Source organism: Bos grunniens, chromosome X (genome assembly GCF_055505025.1).
Source record: "Bos grunniens cultivar Pamir isolate PY7600 chromosome X, Bosgru_T2T1.0, whole genome shotgun sequence".
NCBI classification, from domain to species: domain Eukaryota; kingdom Metazoa; phylum Chordata; class Mammalia; order Artiodactyla; family Bovidae; genus Bos; species Bos grunniens.
The window spans coordinates 31,134,876-31,156,701 of record NC_141194.1 but is presented as its reverse complement, the minus strand read 5'-3'; the positions used below and the strand labels follow the sequence as shown (position 1 = coordinate 31,156,701).

Sequence of the window (21,826 nt, the reverse complement as noted above, 5' to 3'; positions counted from 1 at the left end):
CCTAGAAAGAAAATACAGAGAAAATTCTTAAGATAGAAATATTAATGTTCACAATCACAGTAATTGATGCTGTGTATTTAAACTGATACACTGTAATGGAAAAAACAGATCAGGTGGAGCTCAGATGATTCTGGTATAAACCATAATTTCTGATTTGTCAGGGCAGGTAGAAAGGACTATGATTTGGAGATCAATATATAATAATAATTATTATTATTATGTTAATAATACTACTCAGCAACTGTGTTGAGACAAATTAAATAGCTATGTAGTTTGAAAGTCAGAATGTTAAGTTAGGTGTATGATAAAAGCAGCATACGCTGGTAGAATGAGAGAGGGTAATATGAAGTCAAGTTAGAGCTATGAGGTATTGGTGGTTGTTTGAACAGGAAGCATATTGTCTTCTAAGAGCTTCAGTAGCAGGAATTAGGGATTCCATTCTCAGGAAAAATGGTAGATTATAATGTCATAATAGGCCTAGAACTAAGACATTAAGGCATTTACTTGTCTTGTTGCTGTTCAGTTGCTAAGTCATGTCCAACTCTGTGACCGTCTCGGACTCATTATAATCATTTTCTGGGTACAGGATGGATCCTAGATAAGACATTGTCCTAGTTTTCTTTTGCTGCACAAGAAATTAGTACAAATGTAGTGGCTTAAAACAACACCCCTTTAATAGCTCACAGTTCTGTAGGTTGGGATACTGCCATGGAGTCGCTTGGTTCTCTGGTCAAGGTCTTAAAGGTCTGAAATCAGCATTTAAATACTTGTAAGATAAGTCTAACATCTAACTCATCCTGATTTGGCATCATTTGTCATTTCTTATTCAAGTTGTTATGTATCAAGTTGTTATGGTATGAGTAGTGATATTTTATTGTTTTTTGGACATTTTGGCTATTATGTTAGGATACTTTGGTCCCTATTTAAAGTTTTTTTGTTTTGTTTTCATTTTAGCAGGCCTTTCATTTTTATAGGTTTGGCACATAGTTTCTCAACTTTTGTGGACCTGGGTTCCATGACAGTCTAATTTTCAGAACCTTTATGGTACCTTTTGTGTTGTGCAGCTGGAGCTACTTCTGGTCCCTCCTCATGCTGCTTATGGGTTCGGAAGCAGCTTCCCCAGGATAGGCCACTTGGTGCTACTGGTGGGGGAAGGGAATCTCTGGACCACTTGATGAAGAGTACTTCCTGTGCCAGGCACTTGTGACAGGTTCTCCCTTGACTGTAGAGAATGAAGGGTACTTACCAGGTTGAAAACTTTCTGTGGAGGTACCAGCAAGTTGCCTAATGTCTCTGGATAGGGGAGAGGAGTCTCAGGCCCTTCTGAGTAGGAGAGCATTTTCCAAATGTGAGCTTTTACTGGTGGGATCACTTTTTCTGGCTAAGGAGCCACAGGTGTGTATGGGTGGTGAAGGGGAATCTCAGGCCAAGTGGGGAGAAAATCACTTTATCTGGGTATTTATTGTCAGCAGGGATTTTAGTTGTTCCCTCTTTTAGGTTCTGCAGTGCTCATTTGGTATTTGTGGGATTCCTATTTGATGTGATGGAGGAAGAGCCCATTTAAGTCACTTCCTGTTACTAAGTTTAGAGGGAATGCTGGGTTGAGGTCACATTTCTTCTTGGCAGAGGTCATAAGGTGCCCTGACATGAAATTGCTCAGTCATTCTAAGGGTCCCTAGCCAATTCACCTTCTTCTTTAGACCTTTCAGAGCTCATATTTGGTTGTCTTATATTGTTTCCAGGATATATAGTTGGGCTTATAAATGGGGAGCAGGGCAAGAGGAGCATAAACCATCTTATATGGATTAGAAGTCCTCTCTATGCCTTTTAAGTGCTCACCTGATTGGGACATGCTCACTCTGGATAATTTCCCAATCAACTGTGCTGTTTATCATAATCTAATAATGGGAACGATATTCCATCACATTTACAGGTCTCATACTCAAGGAGAGGGGCTACTACGAGGATCATTAGGCGTCATCTTAGAATTCTGTCACCCACAGAAGGTGTATGTGAATGTACTGAAGCATTAATTAAGCAATTACCATCCTTTGGAAGACTGGAACCTGTTAGGATAGTATGAAAACCAAGTACTGTTATAATTATTCTACTCACAGTAGAAGAAGTATACCTGGTATCAGAAATGCTTAATAAAAATCAGAATATTCAAACAAATTTCAGTATTAATGTCAGTTTCAGAGGTTTGACCTAAATCTTCATGTATGGCCATGTAGATATCTTCTGTGTGAAAAATATGCTAGCTGAAAGGTGAATTTAAAAACTTCACCACCACTCCCCATTTATATTTTGTAGTTATGTGCAAATACTGTGGCCACCAGCAAGTCACATAGAAAATAAAGGTCAGTGATGTTTCTGACTTTAAATTTTTAGAGCAGCTTTATAAGTAACACTACCTGCATTTGAACAGGTTGCACATTGTACAAAGTGATGATTGTTGCTATGGGTTGTAATATTATATACTCTCACCAGGATGGAAAATGTTAAGGAAAATTTTTTGTACTGGCCAATAGGGTCTTTTCCAATAGTCAGTTCTTCCCATCAGATAGCCAAAGTATTGGAGCTTCAGCTTCAGCTTCAGCATCAATCCTTCAGGTTAGATTTGGCTAATGTGAACTACTGACAAAAAGATTAGAAGTCAGGAGTAAAGACGGTAAGGGTATTCAGTTCTATGATGCACCCTCTCCAAAACTTCGGATTGGCAGTGGCTGCCATTTTCTCAGTTTATAGCTCTTGCTGGGTGGACTTCTACTACAACTCTTAAGACATTTGGGAAAAAAAAAAAAAAAAAAGACATTTGGGATTGCAGGAACTACTATCTCTCTGCTGCTGCTAAGTCGCTTCAGTCGTGTCCGACTCTATGCGACTCCATAGATGGCAGTCCACCAGGCTCCCCCATCCCTGGGTACCAGGAGCCAACACAGGAGATCCCACCCATGATAAGGTCATGTGGAAGAGACCTGACAGGCAAGGTGGATCAGGACTCAAGGGACTCCCTGGACCTGCTCGAGCATCTACCCTGAAACCAAAGTCTGTCTGTCTACTGTTTATATATTATGCCTTTCACCAACTCTTCTGACATTAACAGGGGGCTATCCCTGACCACCTTTCTCTGGAGAAAATCAACTTAGGGCTCTAAGTTGATAAGTCTCCTTGGCATGAAAGGAATATTTCTATTCTAACCCCTCTGTTGGCATTCTAGCTTGCTTGACAGGTTTATCCATACCCTTGCAACTAACGCATATAATTGCTCACAACTCCCCAACCATGAAAGGCATGGGAAGCCTAAACATTCTAAAAGTCCTAATGAACATAGAGCCCTTTGAGAGATAAAAAATTATTAAAATAGTACTGGTAAAGGGCTTCATTATTGGGCCAATGCTTGCTGCCAAGTTCCCATATCCCTTATCCATTGTGCACCTGAGAGTACATTAGTTAATGTAGTTAAAATGTAAAAAAAAAAAAACAAAAAAAAAAAACAAGTAGTAGCCTTGGTATTAACCACATCAGACCTTTGAGCTAATAAGTTCTTTCTTTGTTGTGACCCACTACACCTTTGCTCTGTGAGAATGTAACTTTAGTACTCTCTGAGGCTGGGGGGGGAACAAAAAAAAAAAACACTTTAAGAAAAAACAAGTTTTCTAGCTGATCAACCTTTATCAAAAAAGAGTCATGAAATGTTAACAGACCACAGGGCCAGACATAACATAAGACCTTTGTTTATGAAAAAGGTATACAAAAAATGTCCTGGTTTCGATAAAGGTAAAATTGATGAAATGTTGAGCTGACTCTATATCTTTCACTTTGAAAAATGTGTAACTCAGAGTATAAAAGTTTCTTTTAAAAATAAAGCTGCGGATCCCACTTTACCAGAGCTTTGGTCTCCATGTCTTTCTTTCTCCCTCTCTTTCTCCCTTTTTTCAGGCTGAGTCCCTAGAGCACAGAGGCCCTCTGAGTTCACTTTTTGGCCTGGGCTTCTAAGACCCGATCGGGAAGGCGCTCTGCATCTTCACCCCACCGAGAGGGCACCTGAGGCCTCTGTGAACAGAACAGGTCCCGTGCCAGGGGCTTTATTGGCTTTCTGTGTAAACCAAAAAATATCAGCCTCTTTCTCTCTTCCTTATTCTTTATCTTTATTTTTTATTTTTATTTTTGACCCCAGACCACCAGGTCCCAGTCCATTATAAGACCCGTGTCATCTCTCTCACCAATGCCATCCATCCTGAGAATTCCCCTAGATCCTGCTGGGGCTGGACCCCAACACCTGGGATTCTCCAGGCAAGAACACTGGAGTGGGTTGCCATTTCCCTCTTCAATGCATGAAAGTGAAAAATGAAAGTGAAGTTGCTCAGTCGTGTCCAACTCTTTGTGACCCCATGGACTGCAGCCCACCAGGCTCCTCCGTCCATGGGATTCTCCAGGCAAGAGTACTGGAGTGGGGTGCCATTGCCTTCTCCTCTATGCCCCTTCAAACCTAGTGGTTCTAATACTGGCTTCTCAGTTGCTGGCCTATGGGTACTTCATCATCTCTTGCTTTCTCTTCATTATTTACACATTTTAGTCTCCTCATTAAATGATATTCCATCACTCTTTTAAAGTGTGCCATCAGCTTTTGGCTAGGACTCTGACTAATACATTGGTAGTGGGGAATAGGATAAACTTTAAGGTAGTATTGGGGAGGGTGGGACAAACTGCTGGAGAAGGGATAAATGGAAGAGATAAACTGGATAAAAGGGATAAACTGTAAGAGAAGGGTTTCAAAGCTTTTTATGGCATTCTATGAATATAACATGACTTTTGTATGTGAATGACTCTAATACAGTCTTAAATTGCTTAATTATTTAGTTGGGTTCCTGTTTCTTTGCATGCACAACCAGGATTGAACAGGGCTAAGGGATATCTGGGATTTACATGACTAGAAGATACTACTAGGATCTATCGAGATTGATTATATCATATTAGAACATTTCTCTTATGGCACCAGGAATATCCCAACCCAGTGCACATACTAAGTTTCTATTGAAATTCAGTGCACTACTATGGTGTGAAACTCATTTTTATTGTCAGATAGGATAACACTGTTTGACTTTTTGATATTTCCTTTTATTATGAAACAGAAATTGGGGAAAGCCCTTCAGGAACAAGTAATTCAGTTCAGATTGTTACATGTAGATTCAGATTGTTAAACATAAATAACTCTAAAAGTGGACATGACACAGCTGACAGTTGTCCATCACTGTAACACTTTATATATCTGAGAATTCAGATCTCACATAAAATTATCTGCCTCAAAGTAATCCACTACTGGTGCACGACAAATAGGGCAGTTTGGATGTTCTTCCAGCCATTGATCAATGCACTGATAATGGTATTCATGGGAGCATGGTAGGATGCGTAGCATATTGCCCGTGGTGTATTCTGTAATGCAAATAGGACAGGTTTTAGCTGCATCTTTCTCTTCAAAAAATCTTAAAGGCAAGCTGTTAATCTGCAGTTTTGTAAGGCCTCTAGTTTGGTGTGGGTCTGCTTCTAATAAGAAAAATTGGTCCAGATTAAGGGAAGACCTAGAGTCACTATCGTCAACTGTTATTGGGGACATTCGTCCAACTTCTTGGCTGGTCTCTGATAAGCCTACTGATGACCTTCTTTCTTCACTGTTTTCAAGCATCAACATCAGTGTGCCAATTTCTGAATCTTCATCACTTAAGCCAAAATTATACTCAGGACTAAATATGGAAGTAGAAACATAATAGGGGCTTGAAAGTGATACCAGTATTAAATTTGAATCAAAATTATAGCTAGCATTTGGAGCAGAACCAGGTATACTATCACTACCACTAGGTCCATGTCTTTCATTTGATGACTCTGCCCTTTCCATGTTTTCACTTAGAGGTGAGACATTATGCTCTAAATTACTGTCACTGTCCATAAGATTACTTGAGTTACTAAATCCTGTCATTGTCTGACATAAAGTAGTCTGAGTTGGAACAGACATTGTATCACTTAAGCTAGTATTTAAAATTCTATGAACGGGATTTCTGATGGTATTGACATAAGCAGTCTCATCAGCCTCGTCAGAATCTGAAGACATAGGCTTCAGTTCTTCTTGCTCACTTTCTGAAATGGTAGTGTTGTTTGGTGAGTCAGATGTTAACTGAGTTCTACTAATTCTGCTGTCTCTCTGAGAACATGCTCGACAATGAACTTGTTCTACTTCAAGATTGAAAGGTGTGGTTGGATTTGTTTCCCTCACTTCCCAAGATTCACTACTGCATGTTGTGTCTGAATAACATTCTCCATGAACAGCATTACTAGTTTCAGAAGTTTCAATAAGACCCCTATTTTGCAACTCATGTCCAGGCATTTGCTGTCTCAATGTTTCTTCATGCCCAGTTCTAGAAAAGTTATCATTCTCACTTATGAGAGGTTGGTTAAAAGTCTGAGATGGTGTATCTTCATTAATTCTTTGAAAAAATTCCCACAGTGTATGTGGAGGTGACCAGTTGTCAGTCCTTGGTCTGGTTCTCCGAGAGACTGGGCTCCAACTTCTTAGTCTTCTCTGACTTCTAGTCGGTGGGACTTCCATTAATGTTTCCATTGTATCGTGTTCTGATGCAGATGCTGTTGTGAATAGTGACTCAAATTGTGGATTTTCCACTTGTGTTTGGCTGTCTTCCGTATCTTCTCTTCTGGGAAGTTCTGCAGATGCTACATATTCATTTTCTGGATTTGAGTTTTCATCATCATACTCAAGATTACTCTCTAAGCCAAATCTGAGCTCATCACTGTTAGCACTAATTTCACTCTCTTCTCTCCAAGACTGATTTTCTTTTTGTTCACTTGTCACATTTTCAGTTTGTCCGAAAGTGGTAAGCCAGTCTAGAAGAGAGTTCTTACTGGATTCATTATCTGAAGCATGTCCTCTATCTGTTAATTTAAAAAATGGGAGGAAGGGCCATAAAAGAACTACCAAAATTGGAACTATCATAAAATAGCACTCTGAAACTGTTTAAAAAGTAAGCAAAAATGAGAACTTAAATACTCAGATGTTTTCAACTGATTTCACATTTACTTTATAAGTTATACTGCGGATTCATTTTGATATTTGGCAAAACTAATACAATTATGTAAAGTTTAAAAATAAAATAAAATTTAAAAAAAGTTAATTATCTTTAACTTTAAAGTTAATACTTTAAAAGCTTTATTATCTAGATTTATAAGTAAAGGCAGGGAAGTTTCAATTCCATCTGAAAAAGAGTACACTAATCCTAGATAAATTTAGAGAGGTTTTTACAAAGGGTATCTGAAGGAAGTCTGTTTTTCAATATTTCGTCATATACACAGCCCTCTATACCACTGTGGGAGGAATGTCAAGAGACAACATTTTTTTTCAGTCCACTGTCAAAACACCAAAGCAGTTAAACCAGGTAAACACCAGTTAAGGTACAGTGCTAGTATTTTAATTCAGTTGATATTATTGTCTAATTCTCCTTAGTCTCCAATATTACTGCCCCTAGGCTGTTATATGCTTTTGATAATGTATAAGTTGTTTTAAAATATAAGATTATTGCCCAAATATAAACAAAGTTTATAGGATTAAAAGTATTTGAATTTTGAATACTTCTTATTATTACCAAGGTTTTTAATTGGCATTAAGCTGAAAGTCAGATCAAATGAATAGACTGAACCTAGCATGGCACATATAAGACCATATTCAAGAACCAAAGTATTATAGTATCCTCTTCATTCAATAGTAAAATCCTCTATTTTACACTGGGAGAGAAGGCACCAGATCTGAGGTTCCAGCAGGGTTTCTCAGCCTTAGAACTATTTACATTTTGGCACTGGGCAATTCTGATTTTGGGGAGCTACCATGTGCATTGTGTCGTATTTGGCAGCATCCCTGGCCTCTGCCCACTAGATGCTAGTAACACCCATGCCTCCCTCTGTGACAACCAAAAATATCTCCAGCTATTGTCAAATGTCCCTTGGGGTGGGGGAGAGCAAAACTGTCCCTAGTTGAGAACTACTTGATTAAAATATAAAATATTTCTTTTTGCTATTTTTTTACATGTCTATATAGATAGAGAGGGCCTCCCTCATAACTCAGTTGGTAAAGGATCTGCTTGCAATGCAGGGGACCCCAGTTGGATTCCTGAATCGGGGAGATCTGCTGGAGAAGGGATAGGCTACCCACTTCAGTATTCTTGGGCTTCCCTTGTGGTTCAGTTGGTAAAGAATCCACCTGCAAAGCGGGAGACCTGGGTTCCATCCCTGGGTTGGGAAGATCCCCTCCATTCCAGTATTCTGACTTGGATATTTCTATGGACTGTATAGTCCGTGGGGTTGCAAAGAGTCTGACACGACTGAGTGACTTTCACTTTCATAGATAGAGAAAATAATTCGGGACATAGGAGGAACTTTCCATTGAGGTACAAAACCAACCAACAAACAAAAACCAATGGTCTACTTCACAGTTTCCCAATTAAAACAATCCAAATGTGAATCAGGGAAAAAAACCTACCCAGGCATTCTCACTGCAAACCAAGTAAATGTCAGTTCTTTTTTATGAGAAGTTCCTTACCAAATAATGTATGCCACTTCTGTATAATTTACTATTTACTATTATGAAGTGATTATTTAATACTATGAAGTTGCTTTCTCATCCCATCCTATTCCCCCCAAAGAGAAATATACCTGTATTTTCATCTGAGTTTTGTGGTAGGTTTTCTTTCATTAATTGAAGCCTCCTCCACAACTCTTCTTCGGTACTTTCACCTAGGGGGCCGAACAAATTGTTGTCCATAAGTATGTAATCTTCTGCACTCAGATCACTTGCGAATCCGAAGTAATCATCTTCTTGAGCCAGTAGGTCCTTCTGACCTCTGTGTCGGACCGAAACTCTGTCTTCTTCATCGTCGGAATCTGAGCTTTCCATCTCGATGAACAACTGAAAAATTATCTGAATTTCATGACATACTGCTGAAACGCAAAAGCCGCTGTCAGGTAGTCTTCAGCTTCTGCTTCCGCCCGGGAGTGACTGGAACGCGCTCAGTCGGATAACCGTCTGCCTAGGTTCCCTGCTGCTCCGCTACTCTGCTATTGCACCTCAGCTCTGCAGCCTATGGTGAAGTAATAATTGAGATCTGCCTCTACCTCATAACTTGCTTAGGCGTTGCCTAGGCATCCACTGTCTTCCTTACGTAACTGAGTAGGGACTGGATTCAGGTTGGATTTCATTTCATTCAAAAGCAGCCAATATTTCTGAGGGTTTATAATGTACCAAGCACCATCCTTCACCGTCTGCCCCACCACCACCACCTCCACCCCTCCCCCACCCCCCACAGACTATTCTCAGGCTTTCAGAAAGCTTTTTCATTTGCTACATTTAATACAACAACCTGCTTCGAAATGCCATGCCAAAGTCAGCCTCATTAAATGTAGCATTTTTCATTTTTAGGGACCGAGGGACCGCTGCCTTTTCTCCTCGTGAATTCCTCAGATCGTAGACTCTCACTAAGAAAGTAGTTCACAATTTTTGATAATTCCGCAGGGTCTTAGTTGAATCTCTTCAGTGTGTCCTCTCCCTTTTAACTCTTAATGGCTTCGTCTTGATTATACGACCCCTCAATCCTGTTTCAAACAAACAGAAAACACCAAAACTTGGGCAGGCTTTTCTGCTCATCCAGGGAATTTCTTCTCCACAAAAGCATTCGGTTTCGTTTTTGTCCTTGTGTCTCTTGCAAACGAAACAAGTCAGACTATCACAGGAACTTTAAAAAATGGATCCGTAATATTTATTTTACCTATGGTAATGAGTACCAACCTTGCTGATTTTGTTCCATGTGTCTTAGTGCAACCCGGATGGCTGTATTTATTGGTGAAAATAAACTAACGCTTATTTGTAATGCTACCTGAAGGAGACCTCTACGATTTTCTGGACTCGTCAGTACTACCAGCCCCACTTGACACGTGTTTGAGAGTTTTTCATTCAAATTATTCATGTAAAGACAAGATTTGGCCACTGAATTTGAGACTATTTAATTTGACTTATTTAATAATTAATCCATTCAACATAAACTGGGTCAGTTATTGTCCTAGCCCTAGAGCTATGTCAATTGTTGGAGCGGTTTATATTCCCAAGTGATTCACACCAAGTGAGGCAAACACCATCTAGAAACTATCAAAATACAGTATATTTTAGAATAGGTTTATATATGTTTTATTGTGTTAGTACAGAGAATTATGCAACAATTATTTAATGGGAGTTGGGAAATGTTTCACAGAGATATTATATTTAAATCTGAATCTTTAAATATAGTTATTAGTTTCTATAGATGGAAAATGGCAGTTATGTGTTGGTAGAGAAAAGCTCTGTCAGAAAAAGTAGACTTGAAAGACCTTGGCTTATTTGGGCAACTGTGGCCACAATTTTGGGGTAGGGGTGGAAACATGAAATTAATCTCAGAAAAAGTAACTGGCACAAACTATAAATTGAGTTTTGAGTTTTTTGAGTGTAAGAAATAGGATACTGATTAAGATGTTTTGGTATATTTTGAGAACAAGCAGTGAATTTTATTTTTGCCTGCTTAGTGTCCCCGTAACATACTTGTGCTGATAGCATCCTGATTTTCATGGTGGAAAAACTCATTCTACAGTCTTAGTCCAGTTGGTTTAAGTTTAGCTCAATTCACTACCATGGCTAAAGGAAAGGACATATGATGCAGCCACGTCTCAAATTGGCTATGGTAATTGGTCAAAACATGAGCATGTGAACAAAAGTACATTTAAGAGCTAAATCTGAAATGTTAGCTAGAATTATTGAAAATGAGAAAGTCTTTTCCACTGGGGTTACTAAGCTGGTGAAATATAAACCTAAAGATGCTTGTGACTATGCTTTATCCCAAGAATGAGGAAAATTGACATTAAGAGACAGAGGAAAATAAAGATGGAGAAACAACGAGATATTTGAGAAAAAAAAAATTGAGAAGTACCTGAAGCTAGATGTGCCTTAGGATTTTTAGACCTTTAAAACCATGTATTTCATTTGAAAACTATAAGATTATGATTGGAAGACTCCTAATAATTGTCATAGGAGAGTAATATGATTGGTGATGATGTAGTAGTAGTTGTTGTTAAGTCGCTCAGTTGTGTCCAACTCTTTGTGACCCCAAGGACTGCAGCATGCCAGGCTTTCCTGTCCTTTACCATCTACCAGAGCTTGCTTAAATTCATATCCATTGAGTCGATGATATAGTTAGATGTCAAAAAGTAATTTGATAGAGGGGAGGTGGTCAGGGAATGAGTGAAATAGGTGTGGGAGATTAAGTGGTACAAACTTCAAATTGCAATATAAAGAGTCAAAGGGATGAAATGTACAGTATGGAGAATATAGTCATTAGTAATATAATATTTTTGTAGGCTGACAGATGGTAACTAGGCTTGTGCTCATTTTATACTGTACAGAAATATCTAATCTATGTTGTGCACTAGAGGCAAACAGTGTTGTAGGCCAAGTATATTTCAAAAGACAGACAAACTCATAGAAAAAGAGATAAGATTTGTGGTTACCAGAGGTTTGGGGCAGGCTGGGGTGGGGTTTGGAGGAAGGAGGTCAAAGGGTACATACTTCTAGTTAGAGGATAAATAAGTACAGGAATGTAATGTGCAACATGATTAATATAATTAAGACTGCTATGTTGTCTATGAAAGTTGTTAGGAATAAATCCTAAGAGTTCTCATCACAAGAAAAAATATTATTTCTCTTTTATTTTCTATCTATATGAGGTGATAGATGGTTTACTAAACTTATCATGGTTAGCATTTCACGATGTATGCAAGTGTAGGAGAACAACACTTGCCACCTCAAAATGTTTCTTTGGCATGTAGATTATTTCAAGCTGGGAAAAAATAAAAAATCTAGGCCCAAAGTCTCAGGAAGACACTTTGACCTTGCTCTTAACTGCCTAGAAAGTTTAGATAAAGGGCCTATTCCCCAATAGAGCAACCACCAGAGATATCTACAAAGAATATGGCTAGTTGTGGCAGGGAAAACACAGCAGGGCCTAGAGAGCTAAGACCGTTCTGTGTCCTATTGTCTACAAGGCCCATTTACCAAACATTTCCTTTTCTATCTTCATATGAACCACTTTGCTCTCCTTTGAAGTCTCAAATACTATCCATGACATCCTCTTTTGTCTTTAGTTAAAGATGGTATTTAAGGTGAGGGTTTCAGCCATTTGGTTTTTTCAGATTTCCTGGGTCTTTCTCATTTGTTCATGTTATTAAACTTTGATTTTTTTCTACTTTTGTCTCATGCCAATTTAATTCTTAGAGCAGCCAGATGAATCTAGACAGGTAAAGGAAAATTTTTTACTGCCCAACGTAAGTCAAATGATTATGCTGTGTGCCTCAAACTTAGTGTTAAATGTCAATTATATCTCCAAAATCTGTAGAAAAAACTAAATAATTTATAATTAAGTTACCATGTAAAATTTATTTGCTTTTGTCCAGTCTATAAGAGTAGTATGTTCATATAATTTCAATTTAATTGGATTTAGTTTTTATGAAAAATTCAGAAAACAATATTTCTGTCATCATTTGTTTAATAAGTATTTATTAGGCATTGAAATTGTGTAAAGTTGAAAGAAATGAGCATTTTCAATTGATTATGAGTGAAATTAGTTATGACATATCAATATAATGTTAATATTGTGGATAAATTTCCTACATCTTTGTACCTTGAGATCCTTCCAAAAATGCCCTTACATTTGCACATGTTTCATTTATTATACAATGTATTCTGATACCTTGGCCCAGTAATACTCATTTAATTCCTACATGAGGAAAAAATAACCTGAGATGAAAAATCACTGAACATTTGGTTTATATGAAGAAACAGAATGGTCCCGGTGGGAACTAAAATGTCTTTCACTGATACCTTAATGAAGAGTGAGATAATGTTATGCAACCAGTTAGCTTCCTAGTGGGATTTTTAGGATGCCTAAGTCAAGAGATATCTTGAGTAATAGGCAAGTTTGGTCTTGGAGTACAAAATAAAGCAGAGGAAAGGCTAACAGAGTTTTGAAGAGAACACACTGCTCACAGCAAACACCCTCTTCCAACAACACAAGAAATGACTCTACACATGGACATCACCAGATGGTCAATACCAAAATCAGATTGATTATATTCTTTGTAGCCAAAGATGGAGAAGCTCTATACAGTCAGCAAAAACAAGACCAGGAGCTGACTGTGGCTCAGATCATGAAATGCTCATTGCAAAATTCAGACTTAAATTGAAGAAAGTAGGGAAAACTATGGAGAAGGCAATGGCACCCCACTCCAGTACTCTTGCCTGGAAAATCCCATGTATGGAGGAGCCTGGTAGGCTGCAGTCCATGGGGTCGCTAAGAGTCAGACACGACTGAACGACTTCACTTTCACTTTTCTCTTTCCTGCTTTGGAGAAGGAAATGGCAACCCACTCCAGTGTTCTTGCCTGGAGAATCCCAGGGATGGGGGAGCCTGTTGGGCTGCCATCTATGGGGTCGCACAGAGTCAGACACGACTGAAGTGACTTAGCAGCAGCAGCGGCAGCAGGGAAAACTACTAGACCGTTCAGGAGTGAAAGTGAAAGTCACTCAGCTGTGTCCGACTCTTTGTGACCCCATCAGAATACTGCAGTGGATTGCCTTTCCCTTTTCCAGGGGATCTTCCCAACCCAGGGATTGAACCCAGGTCTTCCACATTGCAGATGAATTCTTTACCAACTGAGCCAGAAGGGACGCCCAAGAATAATGGAGTAGGAATGAAGAAGCCTATCCCTTCTCCAGCAGATGTTCCTGACCCAGGAATCAAATCAGAGTCTCCTGCATTGCAGGTGAATTCTTTACTAACTAAGCCATCAGGGAAGCCCAACCATTCAGGTATGGCCTAAATCAAATCCCTTATATTTACAGAGTGGAAACAACAAACAGATTCAAGGGATTAGATCAGATAGAGTGCCTGAAGTACTGTGGACAGAGGTTCGTGACATTGTACCGGAGGCAGTAATCAAGACCATCACCAAGAAAAAGAAATACAAAAAGACAAAATAGTTGTCTGACAAGACCTTACAAATAGCTGAGAAAAAAGAGAAGCAAAAGGCTAGGGAGAAAAGGAAACATATACCCATCTGAATGCAGAGTTCCTAAGAATAGCATGGAGAGATAAGAAAACCTTCCTCAGTGATCAGTGCAAAGAAATAGAGGAAAACAATAGAATGAGAAAGACTATAGATCTCTTCAAGAAAATTAGAGATACCAAGGGAACATTACATGCAAAGATGGGTACAATAAAGGACAGAAATTGTATGGACCTAATAGAAGCAAAAGATATTAAGAAAATGTGGCAAGAATACACAGAAGAACTATACAAAAAAGATCTTCATGAACCAGATGACCAGGATCAAGTGGGCCTTAGGAAGCATCACTATGAACCAAGCTAGTGGAGGTAATGGAATTCCAGTTGAGCTATTTCAAATCCTAAAAGATGATGCTGTGAAAGTGCTGCACTCAATATGCCAGCAAATCTGGAAAACACGCCAGTGGCCACAGGACTGGAAAAAGTAATTTTTCTTTCCAATCCCAAAGAAAGACAATGCCAAAGAATGTTCAAACTACCACACAATTGTATTCATCTCACACATTAGCAAAGTAATGCTCAATATTCTCCTAGCCAGGCTTCAATAGTACTTGAACTGAGACCTTTCAGGTGTTCAAGCTGGATTTAGAAAAGAGAGGAACCAGAGATCAAATTGCCAACATTTGTTGGATCATCAAAAAAGCAAGAGAGTTCCAGAAAAATATCTACTTCTGCATCATTCACTAAAGCCTTTGACTATGTAGATCACAATAAACTGTGGAAAATTCTTCAAGAGATGGGTAGACCACCTGACCTGCCTACTGAGAAATCTGTATGCAGGTCAAGAAAGAACAGAATCAGACATGAAACAATGGACTGGTTCAAAGTTGGGGAAGGAGTACGTCGAGGCTGTGTATTGTCACCCTGTTTAGTTAACTTCTATGCAGGGTACATCATGTGAAACTGTGGGCTGGATGAAGCATAAGCTGGAATCAAGATCTCTGGGAGAAATATCAATAACCTCATGTATGCAGATAACACCACCCTTAAGGCAGAAATAGAAGAGGAACTGAAGAGCCTGTTGTTGAAATTGCAAGAGGAGAATGAAAAAGCTGGCTTAAAACTCAGCATTAAAAAAACAAAGATCATGGCATCTGGTCCCATCACTTCATGGCAAATAGATGGAGAAACAATGGAAACATTGAGAGAGTTTATTTTCTTTGGCTCCAAAATCACTGCAGATGTTGACTGCAGCCATGAAATTAAAAGATGCTTGCTCCTTGGAAGAAAATCTATGACCAAACTAGACACCATATTAAAAATCAGAGACATTACTTTGCTGACAAAGGTCCATTTAGTCAAAGCTATCATTTTTCCAGTAGTCATGTATGGATGTGAGAGTAGGATCATAAAGAAAGCCGAGCACCAAAGAATTGATGCTTTTGAACTGTGGTGTTGGTAAAGACTCTTGAGAGTCCCATGGACTGCAAAGAGACCAAACCAATCATTCCTGAAGGAAATCAGTCCTAAATATTCATTGGAAGGACTGATGCTGAAGCTGAAATTCTTTGGCCACCTTATGCGAAGAACTGACTCATTGGAAAAGACCCTGGTGCTGGGAAATATTGAAGGCGGGAGGAGAAGGGAATGATAGAGGATGAGATGGTTGGATGGCATTACTGACTTGATGGACATGAATGTGAGCAAGCTCAGGGAGTTGGTGATGGACAGGGAAGCCTGGCGTGCTACGGTCCATGGGGTCACAAAAAGTTGGACACAACTGAGTGACTAAACTGAACTGAACTGAGTTTAACAATCTTAATTTGCATGCTAGGTGTGTAGTTATGTGTGTGTGTGTGTGGGTGGGTGTGTGGGTGGGTGGGTGTGTGTGTGTGCATGCCAAAGCCTTTGACTGTGTGGATCACAATAAACTGTGGAAAATTCTGAAAGAGATGGGAATACCAGACCATCTAACCTACCTCTTGAGAAACCTATATGCAGGTCAGGAAGCAACAGTTAAAACTGGACTTGGAACAACAGACTGTGTCCAAATAGGAAAAGGAGTATGTCAAGGCTGTATATTGTCACCCTGCTTATTTAACTTCTATGCAGAGTACATTATGAGAAACACTGGGCTGGAAGAAGCACAAACTGGAATCAAGATTGCAGGGAGAAATATCAGTAGCCTCAGATATGCAGATGACATCAGCTTTATGGCAGAAAGTGAAGAGGAACTGAAAAGCCTCTTGATGAAAGTGAAAGAGGAGAGTGAAAAATTTTACTTAAAGCTCAACATTCAGAAAATGAAGATCATGGCATCTTGTCCCATCACTTCATGGGAAATAGATGGGGAAACAGTGTCAGACTTAATTTTTTAGGCTTCAAAATCACTGATGGTGATGGTGATTGCAGCCATGAAATTAAAAGACACTTACTCCTTGGAAGGAAAGTTATGACCAACCTAGATAGCATATTGAAAAGCAGAGACATTACTTTGCCAAGAAAGGTCTGTCTAGTCAAGGCTATGGTCTTTCCAGTGGTCATGTATGGATGTGATAGTTGGACTGTGAAGAAAGCTGAGCACTGAATTGATGCTTTTGAACTGTGGTGTTGGAGAAGACTCTTGGGAGTCCCTTGAACTGCAAGGAGATCCAACCAGTCCATCCTAAAGGAGATCAGTCCTGGGTGTTCATTAGAAGGACCGATGTTGAAGCTGAAACTCCAATACTTTGGCCACCTCATCTGAGGAGTTGACTCATTGGAAAAGACCCTGATGCTGGGAGGGATTGGGGGCAGGAGGAAAAGGGGACGACAGAGGATGAGATGGCTGGATGGCCTCACTGACTCGATGGATGTGAGTTTGAATGAACCCTGGGAGTTGGTGATGGACAGGGAGGCCTGGTGTGCTGCAATTCTTGGGGTCGCAAAGAGTTGGACACAACTGAGTGACTGAACTGAAACTGAACTGAACTGAAGATTCATTCTATAGCCATCATCACGGCGTGATAATGTTGCATGTTGTTGAGTCCATTTTAGACCATTGAACATTTTACTCACAATAAATATTTAGTTCCCAATGATGGCTGCATAGTATTAAGTCTATTTCCATTGCTCTTTAATAGCTTTTGAGGTTTTGACTTCTTAGAAGCTTTGGGAGGAAGCGGTATGACATGGTAGAGCAAGCATATGTTTTAGAGTAAGATTGGCCTCATATACAATATTGTGTCTCCCGATTATCTATGAGGTGGGCACATTACTGAGTCTCAAAATCTCTGAATGTGAAATGAGAGTAAAGTCTGGCTTACAAGACAAAGATTCTTAAATTATATTCTTCTTATTCCCAAGATCCATTGACCTTCCTAAGTCCTATCCATTGATGCCAGGTTAAAGACCCTTACCACAGACTAGAATCAGTTAAGATGTCAAAATGAAAGTGTATTTGTCAAAAGTCTTATGATGTTTGACCGCCACACATGATGTTTGACCGCCACATGTTACACACTCTTTCAAACCTACTTTTGGCCTTCCTTATTTTCCATAGGATGCATTCTGTTTTTGAACAAGAAAAAAAATGTTTTTTTGCTTTCTAACAGTTGAGATTGATTTATCTGGGGCACGTTATCAGAAGAATAACAAACGTGAACCACTAAAAGTGATGTCAGTACACATGCAGAGGTTGATCGGCAAACCTTTTATTTTAAAATGAATGCAGAAAATATAAAGGATGTGTTAGAACTTAGATCTATGAAAGGATATACAAAAGACATAAAACTATATTGACAGACTTGGGGAATGGTCCAAAGTATTATTTTTATTTTAGTATATTTGTTGCTCATCATTTGAGTGTGTCTTGGGGCATGTGTGTATTTAATCAGGAGAAAAACCAAAAATTAACAGTTTTTAGTTTGTTATCTTATACTACTAGCTCAAATATAGCTCCATTAAGAATGTTGATTGATAGGAATGGGAGACAATTCATCTGTAATCTTTAAGTAATTATGGTCCACATATACTAGTAAAACTTTATAAAGTAGCCATGCTAGTTAACACATATTCAAAGTCTAAAGGCCACTAGCCATAAAACTAAGAGAAATATAACAGTTTTTGCTTTATATCACTATAATCGATAAGTACATTTAAGGTTCACATGTGAGAATATGTCATGTGTTGGAAGGTAAGTAAAATTAAGCTTTCAACAACACAAGCTTTAATGACATAGGTCCACTTATATGCTATTTTTTAAGCAGTAAATACTATAGTACTACATCATCTATGTATGCAGGACCACAGATAAGAAGGCCAACTCTAAGTAATGCACAGATCTTTGTCTGCACCCCTAACTTCCTTCCTGTTTAAGGGTCAATTTTAATGGCTCAAAAATTTTAAATGTACTCAGTTTGCTGAATGTTGCTATTCCACATGGATATGAATGCAGTCTGTGTTGGGTTGGGGGTGTCTGTACTAACAGACAGCTCAGTGGCCTTTGGCTATTTTGACAATCCTGAAAGTTGTGTTTATTCTTGCTTTTTCCTTTTATCATGGTGACCGTAAGCCTTTTCCCCTATTCAATGTATATTTCATTCATCTGGATTTGCTGGTTGACTCTCCTGCCTGGCATATAGGAAGAAGCAGGGTGTCAGAGAATCTAAGAGACAGGACCATAAAGAGCTTGGTTTGAATCTTGCGGACAATATCTACCTGATATGATGAGGGATCCAGGAACTCTCCTTGAGGTATCCATGTTAAGAACACCTCTGTGATTTTGTTTCTTGATCTATAAAGTGAAAATAATTATTGAGTCATGGTAATATGGAGAAGGAAATGGCAACCCATTCCAGTATTCTTGCCTGGAGAATCCTATGGACAGAGGAGCCTGGTGGGCTGCTGTCCGTGGGGTCACACAGATTCGGACATAACTGAAGTGACGTAGCATGCATGTATGCATTGGAGAAGGAAATGGCAACCCACTCCAGTATTCTTGCCTGGAGAATCCCAGGAACAGAGGAGCCTGGTAGGCTGCCGTCTATGAGGTCGTCCAGAGTCGGACACGACTGAAGCGATTTAGCAGCAGCAGCAGCAATATGGTGACAGTTATGGGAGATAATACTTTTGAAATCAGACCCCCTTATTATATGCTCTTAGAGTTTTTGGTAACACTTGTCACATTTATAATGTCACTTTTATTTTCAAAAATTGTGTTTATTTATTTTTGGCAATACTGGGTCTTCGTTTCTGCATGGGTTTTTCTCTAGTTGTGGCAAGCAGGGGCTATTTTCAGTGTGGTATGCAGGCTTCTCATTGATATGGCTTTTCTTGCTACAGAGTACAGACTGTAGGGCACACGGGCTTCAGTATTTGCAGTATGTGTGCTCAGTAGTTGCGGCTCCTGGGCTCTAGATCACAGGCTCGGTAGTTGTGGCACATGGGCTTAGTTGTTCCACTGCATGTGGAATCTTCCCAAATCTGGGATGGTACTCATGACTCCTGCATCGGCTGGCAGATTCTTTACCACTGAGCCACCAGGAAAACCCCTATAATGTCATTTAACTACATGTTTTGATCTGCGCCCTTCTTTCCTAGTATAATTGTAAACTCTGAGAAAGAAAATCATCTGTTTTGCCCACAATTGTGTTCCCAGGGACTAGCATGATATCTCGCAAAGAAAAATTGTTCACTAAAAACTTGTAGGAAAAAAATGGAGGGAAACGCATTCACTTATTCTTACTCAGATTTTCCCTGTTCCTTCACCAGAATAGATTAATAGAATGAAAGAATGGTCAAATTGATATGATAATTTTTTAAAACCACTCAGAGAAAGGATGGAAGCTGTTCATAGATGGAGAGGCCTTGAAGTTGTGTCAGCAGATGAAGGATCAGGGAAGTTTAACCTGAAGGAGAGGAGTTGTGATAGCCGTCTTCAAACATTGGAAGGATTATTACATAGGTAAGAATTTAATCTTGTTCTGAATAGCCCCAAGACATACACGGATCCAAAACTACTGGATTTAAGCTATGGGGAGGCAAGCTTTTGACTGAAAAAAGAACCCTCTCCAAAAGAAGAAATTGGGTGCCTCAAGAAATAGTGTACTTTCTAGCACTGAAGATGTTTGAACACAGGCAAGATGAGGGGATGTTGGAACTTGGGAGTTGTTTTCTTTTGTTTTGTTTTTTAAGGATTTATAAATCAGTTAGGTGGTTAGGAGATGTGACCTTTAAAATCTGTGGAGTTTGTGATTCTTTGAATCTTTTTATCCTAACAAAATAAAGGCAGGGGAGAAGGTGGGACTGAGAGAAACTAGATGAAGATATCAGGAACTCATAAATGGTGAGAGAAGGAAGTCAGGCAGATCAGAGGATAACTCTGTTTCAAGCAGTTGCTTGACCCTATACAGAGCCTTGTGTTAGTTGCTCAGTCGTGTCTGACTCTTTGCAACCCCATGGACTGTAGCCCACCAGATGCCTCTGTCCCTGGAATTTCCCCAGGCAAGAATACTGGAATGGGTTGACATTTCCTTCCCCATGGGATCTTCCTGACCCAAGGATTGAACCCAGTTCTCCTGCCTTGCAAGCAGATTCCTTACCATCTGAGCCACCAGGGAAGTCCATAGAGAGCCTTAGAAAGCTAGTTACAATATTCTTAACAATACTAGCATAGAAAAGAACTAACAAAACTCAAGGTTTCACAGTATTCTAACCTATGTCTCACTTGATAAATTTGCCACATACGTCTTGGGGCATACCTATATGAAAGGCATAAATTTATTTTTTTCAATGGTAGATGATACCTCTTAAAGAGTTTGTGACTCTGTAAATAACAGCATGATTATGAAAACCCTGAGGTGAAGTACATATAAAATATTTTAAATATGTCTAGCTAGAGGACAACAATAATCTTAACTAAATGCTTAGAGAGGCCTAACAATACCATGTATTCACTGTGAAACCTAAAACAAGTTATCCACTATTCATTCATTCAATTCAGTTAGTGAGTACCTTCTGTGTGTCACTTGTGTAAGTTACAGGGGATATTGCATTGAACAAAACAGATAGACGTGTTCCCTGATGGAGTTTTTAGTCTATTGATAACATTAAGAATGCAGTGAGTGAGAAGTACAAACATTGAATAACTGCACAGTTAGGCACAAAAGTGGTCCTGAAATTTGTCTAGGGCAACGTTTCTCAACCTCTGTACTTTTGACACTTTGAGCAACATGATTCTTTCCTAAGGTGTGCCTGTTCATTACAGGATATTTAGCAATATAGATGAGATAGTTGGATGGCATCATCAACTCAATGGACATGAATTTGAGCAAACTCCAGGAGATAATGAAGGACAGGCAAGCCTGGAGTGCTGCAGTCCGTAGGGTCTCAAAGAGTCGGAAAGGACTTAGCAACTGAACAACAGCAACAACTCATCAAGGCTTCCCTGCTTGCTCAGATAGTAAAGAATCTGCCTGCAATGCAGGAGACACAGGTTCAATCCCTGGGTCTGGAAGATCCCCTGGAGAAGGGAATGGCAACCCACTCCAGTATTCCTACCTGAAGAATCTCATGGACAGAGGAGCCTGGTGGGCTACAGTCAATGGAGTCACAAAGAGTTGAACATGACCAAGTGACTAACATACTTTTTTCACTGACCTCTCCACACTGGAAGGCAAATAGCCACCCTCATGTTGTGACAGGAA

At 39.3% G+C, this 21,826-nt stretch overlaps 2 protein-coding genes across 21 annotated transcripts in view; one reads left to right on the top strand and one right to left on the bottom strand.

The window, feature by feature from the left end:
* The window catches only part of DMD (dystrophin), a 2,667,987-nt gene that overhangs the window by 1,504,058 nt on the left and 1,142,103 nt on the right, over nt 1–21,826 (top strand). The window lies entirely within an intron of this gene.
* On the bottom strand, nt 5,059–10,995 carry LOC147340092 (E3 ubiquitin-protein ligase RLIM-like). Its single transcript, XM_086387519.1, has one exon. It carries the CDS (start codon nt 7,004–7,006, stop codon nt 5,288–5,290), a length of 1,719 nt encoding a protein of 572 aa, XP_086243645.1. The 5' UTR covers nt 7,007–10,995; the 3' UTR covers nt 5,059–5,287.